The sequence below is a fragment of the Trichoplusia ni genome, chromosome 4 (assembly GCF_003590095.1).
Source record: "Trichoplusia ni isolate ovarian cell line Hi5 chromosome 4, tn1, whole genome shotgun sequence".
NCBI lineage: Eukaryota > Metazoa > Arthropoda > Insecta > Lepidoptera > Noctuidae > Trichoplusia > Trichoplusia ni.
Window position 1 is genome coordinate 5828871 of NC_039481.1, and position 11378 is coordinate 5840248.

At 37.6% G+C, this 11378-nt stretch overlaps 1 protein-coding gene across 1 annotated transcript in view; it reads left to right on the forward strand.

The window, feature by feature from the left end:
- Window positions 1-11153, forward strand: part of LOC113493563 — a 36907-nt gene extending 25754 nt beyond the window's left edge. The window contains exons 3-11 of the mRNA XM_026871603.1: window positions 1078-1259; window positions 1816-1911; window positions 1998-2106; window positions 2802-2935; window positions 5549-5749; window positions 7547-7687; window positions 9570-9715; window positions 9880-10044; window positions 10126-11153. Of these exons, the coding sequence (XP_026727404.1) occupies window positions 1078-1259; window positions 1816-1911; window positions 1998-2106; window positions 2802-2935; window positions 5549-5749; window positions 7547-7687; window positions 9570-9715; window positions 9880-10044; window positions 10126-10194 (1243 nt within the window). The 3' untranslated portion in view covers window positions 10195-11153. The remainder of the gene's footprint in view (window positions 1-1077; window positions 1260-1815; window positions 1912-1997; window positions 2107-2801; window positions 2936-5548; window positions 5750-7546; window positions 7688-9569; window positions 9716-9879; window positions 10045-10125) is intronic.
- Window positions 11154-11378: the final 225 nt, after the last annotated feature.

Here is an 11378-nt window from a genome sequence, read left to right on the forward strand (position 1 = left end):
ATATGTTTTCTTGGAAATTGTCACGACTCTAGTGCAAATAATAGCTATGAACAACACCGCCGGTGCGCACTCGAGTATTAGTTTCATATTATTTATTTGCTTTGCGTACATACATGAGGAACAAGTATTAAAACTTAAGGATTAAGGCAACGTCGCGTTGGTCCCATTAGATGTGTGTAGTGCGTCTGCGACTTGTGCTAATTCGTGTTGCCCTTAAATGAACTTGTGTAATAACGCAGGATACCCACCAGATTACACCTCAGCTTCGCTTCTGGGAAACAATTCCTACTCGGCCTTGCGATGAAACATCGCTCAAATGTTTGTTTTCCTTTCAAACGATTCAAAAACGGCTCCCGCAGAATTTTACTGTTCGCGGGAATCGGTAGCCGCGCGACGTTTTGTTTGCATAAGACCGATTCGCCTGAACAAATTACAGCTGTTTGATTTCGCCTTAACGCGTACCTACTTATTAATATTAACTCTTAAGTTCGATTATAATAACTTTTAATTAATACAGTTGTTGCCTTACACTGCCGTAGGTACAATTAACAGTTTGCGGAATATTAGAGAACCGTGATTTCTCCGTTAACGAGTGAGTGCAATGCACATTTCTAAGAATCACTTTGCTGGTTACATTACGCCACCACCCCGCTTCGTGGCGGAATGACGCTCCATTAGTGTATACTGCGAATTATTTCCTGCACGTAGACATGCTGCTAGATCTCGTCGCGCAATGACAATAGCTCCGCATTAGAAGCGTGTATCTCACAAAACGATCACTTCACAGAACTCTATTATTTCCTTGTTAAGTACGGATCATTCAGAAACAAAAACTCGGATATACGGATTTTCCATCGACCAATCATTTCTAATAGAAAGGCAGTTTAAAATGGCAGTTCAACAATAACACGGGCATTTGATAGTTATGGCTACGTATGTAGTTTAAGAGCATTATGTGCTTTGTATATCCTCGTGCGAAGTGCGAGAGTAAACAACGTGCCTATTTCCATGTAAAGCCCAGTTTATCTGCGAGATAAGAGCTCCTTTCAGTGTTCACATGTGTATTGTGTTGTGCAGGTTCAAAGACGGAGTGGCGTACCCGTGGTCCGCGGGCGTGTCCAACCTGATCCTGTACCCCGAGGCCGCGAACCAGACGCTGTATGCGCGCCGAGCCGCGCGGGCAGACTCCGGCAACTACACCTGCCGCCTCTCCAACGAGACACACACCGAAACACATACCGTCAAACTCAATATCCTAGGTAAATACAATCAAAAAAACACAACAGCGCTGATCCTTAAAGGTCATAAAATACAAAAACTTATTAGAAAATAAAGTACCTAGACTTATCAGCACGTGTAAATATAATTTCTTTGTCCGATGTTCAAGTTCACTTATGAACATCGGACAATAAGCTCCTAATTTGTTATTGAACAGAATGATTTCTCATATTAGAACATTAACGACGCGGGAGGTCCAGAATTTATATACGAGCCATAAACGTACACATGTAATGCCTCAATATAGTTAGTAGGCTTTATGATATGCTGGCTGTAAATAGCTGTGAATAGCGTCTAACAGCGCTCGCGGCTCGGGCCAGCTGGAACCGTCTGGATGCAAATGTCCGCCGTTATTAAAGTAACGACTCACAACCTGTAACTGTTAATTCGCATTTAATACGTTACCTTACATTGTTCTTATGAAATGCTTTATATTGCGTTTTTATTGGTCATCAGTACATGAACCGTTCTTTATTAAGTAACTGAGACCCGTCTCGTACGAGGAAAATATGTATCAGCTAACATTCCGATTCACAGAAAAACCGACGGACGCACCGAGAATAATGTTCATTTCGAAAGATCAGTGGGTGGAGGAAGGGGGCGAGCTGCGGCTGTACTGCGAGGCACTCATCGGTGAGTGCACAACACGCCCACGTGACTACGTGGCTCTCACTCACGCACTCACATCACAAACTATAACCTCAACCATGTTCACGCAGGACGATCGTACTTGGCGGACGCCCGCAGCGACCTCCGGTGGCGGAAAGTGTGGCCCAACAACACAGTGGGAGACCTCCTGCCCACGCAGACTGAAATCAAGACCATTCGGTAAGCCTTCAGTTCTTAATGTCACTTGTTATCATATTGTGTAAAACTTCCATTCCTATAGCTGGCGATGCCTACGGGCATTAGCGACTACTTAGAGGTCAGCCGGTGACCTTTCATGATGGCTCCTGCTTTTACGAATGACAAATTGCTTGTTTATACTTAAAGGTTTTCCGTACCTGTGTTGCGGAGTGGCTAACATTTTATGCCACGTCCGAAGTATTTTGAATGCCCCAATCAAGTCCGGCTCACCCCGAGTGAACATGCTCTGAATAAATTATAAGTATGGAAAATACATTCAGCAATAACATTTTCTGTATACCTATCTGCGAGATATAAATTTTTAATGGCACATGTTAAGGAAAACATTCGATATAAGATAGTTTATTTACAACTTACTGATTTTATAGCCAATATTACATAACAGCAGCTGCTAATACTCGTGACTTTAAGTATATTTAAATGTCTTTCTATACCAAACCTGTTTGCAATCATTGTGAAATACTGTTAGCAAGTAATCATTGCAAACATTTTACTATATCCTGACCGGACTGTCACCATACCTCTTACTGCTAAGAATTTTTCAACCGACTCATACTCAAGTTTCTAATACATACTAACGAGTATTTACTTACCATATACCGTCATCGTTTCCTTTGTACACGGAAGTGTGAGCTCTAAAATAAATATGTTTGCAGAGAGGATGTGGAAGACATTATCGGCTCGTACCTGACGGTGGATAGAGTGTCTGCTCAGGACTACGGCACCTACGTGTGCGTCGTGCACAGCAACGATATCGTCTCCGAGCATCACGTTACTGTACACTACAGATGTAAGTACCCTTTACTTTTAAAACAGTACATCTTGTCCATTCACCACCTCTTAAAGAATTATGCTATTGAGAAAGCTAGTTGTCGCTCTACGATTTGTCGTGTGCTGTGTTTGTCTACACAACTGCACTAACCGCTACTTTATAGATCGACGACAAGCATCTTGGTTTAAAAAATAAATGAAGAGAAGTTGTGGAATTATATAGCTTTCAAAACCATAGAATTCCGATAGTTAAATAGAACCTTGACAGATTGATAATTATAGTAAAGGCGTAAATATCTAAAGCTGAATTCAGACAAATTCAAGATTCGAATTATTATGTTTTTCGTGAAACCACAGTACACAAACATTCCTAACAAGCTTTCACATTAATACCAATTACTAAAATGATTTATTAGGAGGATAATCCATAGACTCTATGACGTCAATCACAACAACTAATTACGAAAATGATCCTTATTACAAAGAAAATAAAGGTAGAGCCATATGCCATGTCACAGTGTTACAGTAAATTGACGTGTGATGTCTTCATCTAATAATACATTGTGTATATTACGTCATGAAAGCCCATCAAGTGTACGCATCTTAATTATTCTATCCGCAATATCGTTTATAGGGAAAACGTGATTTTACGACCTAGGTTAACCGACAGAGAGGCGCCATCGTGATAACAGATTTAAATTGCTATAGACCATCACCATTTACGATATTGAAGAAAGGTCTTATGGAAGTATGCAGTTATCGTGGCCTAAAATATAAATAAAAAGTTATATAGCTCAATAATAATGTAATGTTTGTAATTTTTTTTATCTTGCAACATAATTTCCCAAATATGTGCAAATTAATTAATTATGTTGCAATGTCATCCAATAGCAAAACTTGTTCGACGTATAGTTTTTTTTAGAATTTAAAGGTATAAAATTTTATTACATACCTAATTAAAAATCTGCTGCCCTTATAAGATCGAACAGTATAACAGTTATTCAGAGCATGCTCAATAACTTATAAAAACTTTACTTATTTTAGACATCTGGCGTTATTGCCAATTTAGTTGATTGAGGCGGAATTACGTTTTGCGTTTAACCTATAGTGTAGTCAAGCAAGCAACCTTTACGAACAATGGGAGATGTTTGTAGGTACTAGGTAGGCCTCTCCCACACTTACAGTTCAACATAATTAAGACATGAAAATATTTGTTTATTTTTATTTCTTCACTAATTAAGTATAATGTATACGAGCTATTCGCTTTGCACCGAGTAAAAACCCTCTGTATTATTCAGTAATCAATCTATATAGAATACAACGGCAATAAACTTATTTATTGGATCTCATAATATATTATCTTGTTAAAACACAATGCATCAAATTACAAAGTCAGTCTATTAAATCTAAGATACTAATTGTTAGTAACATGGCTGCGTATATTAATTTGGTTTCACTTGAAACTATAATAACATTTTATTAAACATACTTGAAGATAAAAAATAACGAGATACCGAAGCGGAAAGCCTATCGAAAAACCGTTAAGAATCATTAACAAAAAAAGACAACATTAATTAGTAAAACCTTTATTGTGCAGCAAATAGGTGGGCTAATTATTTCAGACTCCTTGGTGTTGAAGTAAAAAAGAGTAACTTGTATGTTGAAGTATGCGAATATTGCAGAGTGCGTGGGCGGACAATGTGTGGTTGGATATCTAGACGGTCTAGTCAAAACATTGCAATAATACTTACTGACCACATAAAATTGTATTCAATGTGATTTATGGCTTACTTTACATCTGTACTAGGATTTCTATAAGTACTTTGTGATCGTAGCTAAGTCATTAGTTGCATGTATGTAGGTTGAAGTTTTTATTAGATTTAGCTAAACGGTTGAGTAGTCCTACCGTTTACACAATGCATTTAATATTTACGTAATAATACAAGAAATAGGTCATTTGTTTTTATGTTCTTCGGTTCCCCTATATTGGCTTTTATTATTATTTCGATAAGTCTATTTAAGGTCTAAAGTAAAGGTAAGTAAAGGTTTTCTATAAAATAAAGTGTTCTTGTAGAAATATGCGGTCATGTTGTCGTTTGTATGAAAGATACTACTTTGTATAAATTAGGTACAACAGCTTACACGATACAAAATAAATATCGTTCGAGTTGCATTGCATTACCATTGCTTATCGATCGACGATCACTCGGAGCATAACAAGATACTAAGATCCACGAATTGTAGAGCTGTGTATACAACAATATAATCACAACTGACAAGATATTACTAGAGAGAAAGTGTTATTGCCTAGAGATTCATAATATCACAATTCTATCTCTTTCTTCCCAAATCCATGGATATATTAAAAACAACAGTAAATAAGACTTTACATTAGTAACAGCTTTATTCTTATCTTTCCTCGTACAACCTAAACTAAACACTCTCTCAACTTTAAGTAAAATTGTTTCTAAATAATATATTTTTGATAACGTGGACTATTAGACAAACTGTTCGATCCTACTGTTCTGTACTAAGTATAGTTCTGTAAACCATACTGTGTATATGGACAAATAGCTTAAAAAAAACCCAACAACTTACTCAAAGTCTTTACTAATTGTATATGTTGTACCAGATGGTGGCTTGGACGACGGCGGCAGTTCGTCGTGGTGCGGCAGCGGGTCGGTCCCGTGGCGCGCGCTGGCGCTGGGCGCGGCGGCGGGCGCGCTCGCGCTCGTGTCGGCCGCCGCGCTGCACCGCCGCTGCACGCCGCGCCTGCTGCTCGCCGCCAGGCATGCGCGGGCTCGAGCACAGCCCACGGCTAGGAGGGCTAGAGGTATGTACATACACTATTATCATTTCATCATCATCAGCCTATATTCGTCCACTGCTGGAGATCGGCCGCTCTAATTGCACGCCATCGAGATCTATCAACGGCTTCTCGAATCCAGCTCCTGCCAGCCATCCAGCGCAGATCATCACTCCACCGTGCCTGAGGACGTCCTACACTACGTTTGCCGAGTTATCATTATAACTTTTTGAAACTTTACTCTCCCCCGCCAGCCTTGTGGACACTCTCCCAGCCAGCTGTGATGCTGATGAATTTCTCGATGCCTAATTTAATTATCTATCTCGATTCTCTACCTTCTCTTCACTTTACTTCCTTATGTGTTGTCACTTCGACCTTTTCCTTCAGTTGCTCTATGTATTTCCTTCTTGGTTATCCTCTTCGATCCTCCATTTTTGCTTCTGTTCTACAATTTATGTGTTCATTTTGTATTAAACTGACAGAATCACATACAGAACGAGGTAGTTCCCCTCGTCCAATCCTTTTTTTAAGTTCTAACCACAGATAATTATAAATCTTAAATGTTACTTCTTAAAGATTGTTCAAGTACATGTATAAAGAGTTCCTCTCTTCGCGGTAAATTGAACAACTCAATATTTAACAGATCATTGCTAACATATTACAAATAAAAAACTTAACACTTACAAATAATCAAGCAGCGGAAAAAGGCAATCCGATATGAAAACATTTTAAATTGCGTCATACAAACAGGCTACGTTATGCGCGAGGTTCTAAGTAATCATGACATGCAAACATTATGCTAACACTTACGCCGTAACGATAAGTACATGCTAATGAAAATGAATATTTTCGATTAATAGAATAATCAGATTGTTAATTTTCTGTTTATACATTTGTAGAGATGAGATTTTACTGCCTATTTAAAATTCAAGGAAATGTCATTACCCGTAGTTCGTACCGTTTATTGATGAATAAAAGTTTATAAAACGACAAGTCGATCGATACATCTTCGACAGTCGTTACGTGTAGACAGGAGCTAGAAAGTTTGAAGACCAGTTTGACTAACATCAGTTTGCCCAGCTCGAAGAGGTCAGATAGTCTCTTGTAAACATAAATGATTAGCTGCATCCGGTTAGACAGAAACCTACATCCAAAATATTTGCGAAATGGCTTCAAGGTGATGTGATGCACCTTGGAGGAGGCATGCATATATTACGTCAAAAAGTATACCGCGATAGGTCGTGTGTTTGATTGATTGCATACGAAATCGAGATTAAACCACTAATATATTTTACTAGGCAGCATTTTAATGTAAATAAAAGCTTTATCATGTAAATAAACAAATAATTAATCAATTAACTTTCATTAAATGCACGTGTTTGCGGTACAGGTTTTGTCAGCGTGTTTAGTTGAGTGGTATTTCATGCGTTGTGAATCATTATTGTTTAACAGGAAGATTTTGTTGACAAAATAAAATACTTGTTTACAGAATTTATCTTACAGTTTTTATAACAGTTTAAATGCTAGTTTTCCTCATGCTAATAGCTACGTCACTCCAATGATAGAATTAAGCCTGCTTTATGCCTTTGCTTTAATGTAATCCTATCATTATTCGGTCATAGTCTGTCATTATGTGAAGTATTATAATATTTATGAAAGTTTTCGTTTAGCATAAACCATTTTTCGGTTGATTTTTCCGATACACATTTAAGCTCTATTCCCCATATAATACCCAAGCATTCATTTCTGTGACGGTATTTTTAGAAAAAGCTTTCTTTTATTCAACAACCGATCTCTACAAAATGTTATGTTTTATGTTTCCAGTGTTGGAGAAGGAGTTCGATGTGTTGGTATGTTGGACGGCAGTGGACGGCGAGCTCGTGCGCGGTGCACTGCTGCCCACGCTCTCTCTCAAGTACAAGTACAGAGTGCACGCCGTGTTGCTGTCCACGCAGCCCGATACTTGTAAGTTTATCTAAATTATTATTTAATACCATGAATAGTTGACGTAGGATCACTACGTTGGGCGGTTTAAAATATAGCCAATGGTAACGTGGCTTCTTATAATAGAATTTTTAAAATCGGTTTCGTAAATCCTGAGATCCTGACCGGTAACGACACAGACATTACTCACATTATATTATTTAATGTTTAATTGGGGTTTTGTAGCTCAAGTTGGGGGTATCCTATTTCCAGCAGAGGACTGGGCTTAGTTTGAGTTGATGATATCCTACTTGATGATATACTGGAACACGAATTAAGAAGATCTTAATTGTTGATTTTAGCTTCATGTATATTGCTAAAAACAGTATTGACGATGAACAGCATCTTAAAAATCTTGGATGTTCCAGTAGGTGACAAGAAAGTTGTAATAAAATAGGTTAATGTATTGAAAACGTATATATGTACATAGTACCTGTTAAAAAAACACTGATTATAAATAAGGACTTGCGGTAATTACTGACTTATCAAAGAAAATTAAAACAAAAGAAAACTCTTGCACAAAGAAATTTAATCGAGAATTACGTAATAGCAATATTAATTGGCATAACAAAAATAAAAATTGATTTATTGCTACCATATTGAAGTGTTATTTAAAACAGTTCCGTGGAAATCCAGTGGCAGCAAATTCAGGGAAGCTGTAGGTGCCAATGCGCGTAGGCGACCAACGGAAAACGTGATGCAATTAACATTTTTACAGATGACTATAACTGTAAAATACCTCAATAAAGTTTATTCATTTATTTTTTATTGTATATAACTGCTTATAATACTAAAATTACAAAGACAGTATGCGTAATGGCGAAGGGTTTTCTTTCTGCAAACCTTCACAAAAAGAAATAACTATGTATCCCTACTAATATTATAAATGCGATAGTAAGTCTGTCTGTCTGCCTATCTGTTTCGCTTTCACGTCTAAACCACTGAACTAATTTTAATGAAATTTGGTAAAGAGATAAAGTTGACCTTGAGAAAGAACAAAGGATAGTTTTTATCCCCGACTTTTGGAGAGTTCTCTTGGAAACGCGATATAACCGATCTCGACGCGGGTGAAGCCGCGGGCAAAAAGCTAGTAGTATATATAAATATTATATTCTATTTTTACTTTTCCCTGTGATAAGCGTTCCGCGAATAAATTTCTGTTCTTAATAACTAGCAGTTATCTTTTAAACAAGGCCTCAATAAATCATGATATAAACTGTTTTCGATATTATGTTCAAATAATTAAGAGCTTGGTTGATAATATTCCACTGATTTGCGGTAAAATATTTGTTAGATTTAATTAATTAATTAAATTTAGTTAATAATTATGCTAATAAATTCTAGATAAGCTCTAAATAATATGTCCATATGTTAAATATTGTTAGCTCTTTTTAACCTAATCTAGTCGTTTATGTGGTGGAGGAAAAATGATTTAATTTGAGGTTTAGATACGAGTGTATGCGAGCATTATTTTACAGTTTACATCTATAACCTATGTAATACATACCTATATAGCTATATTTTGAACCTATCCATGTTCTTCTTGGACGTTGTTACACCACACTAAAATTAGAAACATTTTAGAGTAGCGAAGTGCTTTTTGGTACTACTGTGAGCTTTTCTTCTACGGTTTCGCTCGGTCCGCCTTGTTCTTTCGTGGTGTTTTTATTTTGCATTCGAAGTCTGCATTTTGTTCAAGAGATTTAAACCGATCTTGGCAATATCGTTCAAATAATATAACGGTGGGGTATTTAATTAAAAATAAAAGTATTTTCGATTCAAAGATCAAGTCTTAAGCATTTTTAATGACCTTTCCGTAATTCAAATGCTTGCGTAATATAATTAATAATGTATGTGTTTCCAGGGTACAGTGAGCTAGTAGGCGAGGCGTCCCGCTGCCGGTCGCTGGTGGCAGTACTGTCTCCCGCACAACACTCGCCGCAGCAGCTGCTCACCGCGCTGCGACAGCTCAGGGCACTGCCACTGCCGCCCGTCGTTGTTCTATTACAGGTTCGTATTACTTTTAATATATTGGGCTTTTTTGCATTACATAAATAAGTTTTACGCATAGGTACAGTTTAATATTTTATTACGAACTACAAAATTCGTATTCTATTTTTGCTTCGTTTTTATAAAATAACAATAAAACATTATTAACTGTTTTTTTTTTTCAGGATTTGCCAAAGCTGAAGCGCGAGGCGAAGGAGGGCGGCGAGAGCCTGGTGTCGACGCTGCGCGGCACGCGGCTGGTGGCGTGGCGCCACGTGCACGAGCGCGCCTTCTGGACGGCGCTGCGCCTGGCGCTGCCGCTGCCGCCCGCCGCGCGCGCGCGGACCGATGTGTGTAAACGATACTGACTTACTATGCACCCACCGCACACGCTAAGGAACGCTGTCACAGTCACATTTGCATCGTTACAGACCAAAACGAACCCCGAACAAGACGACAACAAAAACTCGCGCTCGGGCAGCCTCACCGCGCTCGTATAACTCTGCCGGCAGCTACCGCGACTCAGTGTGGACGTGACCTTTAGTGTTTGACACTGCGCTCGGCGCCACACGCCCTGTGCTGCCAATTCGTATGAAGACTGTGAGTAGTTAAGCTATTTGTAATATTCAAATATCACATTACGTAATTAATTAGTTGTAGGTCGATTTGAAACCTGTATACAGTTTTCTAAGATCTCAGTATCTTCTTCGTCTGATTACTATAACATCGTTTCGTGTTTCCATTTCTCTCGTGCCAATGGAAATCTATCATGACAATTTATTTTAAGTTTGCGGTTGTATTCCACTATTTATTTTTATTTATCTCTTTGTCTTACCTTTATCGTTGTGTATCTTTCTGTTTCTAATGTATTCGCGGATGGATGCCGCATTAGGTTGTGTTGCGGAGTGTCGCGCGCACGGCGACGACTGTTAGGTTAGGACTTTAATTTATCTTCTCTTACTGTAGTAATTTATGTTGTGTGTAAACAGCGGAGTGTAATTTGTGTTGCGACGATTCAGGGTTCTGTGATAATCGAAGTGTGGGTGTTGTTATAGAGACGGTAGTATATAAACCAGAAACAAACCAAAACAATGTAACACTAGCACACCGTAGTTGAGATAAGTTTGGTGGTTGTACACTGCTGGCTCTGTCTGATCTTGTTTTTTTTTACATTTTTTTAATAGTGTGTTGTTGTAAGTAATACTGATGTAAATATTATTATAAACAAGAGTATTTTTACATAATGTGTTAGTAATAAGACGCCTAACAGGTCATGTGTAATGTAAACATTAAGTATTATAGTTTAATTGATACATTCCGTAAAATGATTATAATAGTTCGATTTAAGTTCTAAGAAACCGATTGTGAAGGTTCAAAAACGAAACATCTTGGATAAGAATGTATTTTCTTATTTGGAATATTGTATATAATTAAAACAAATGCTATCGATACGTAAAAACTGTTTTATTTCTGTTGCAATAAACCAACATGTAACAAGTTCTTACTTACATAACATTTTAAATAGCGTACATTACGTTTTCACTAATTCATTGCATCACATTAACAATAACATTAAAATCATAATTAAATAAAACTATCGTGATACACATAAAAATATAAGATCTCAAAATTAAGCACTTTTGGTGTTTGATACTTGTAGTATCCATTTATTCACAGGTTCATT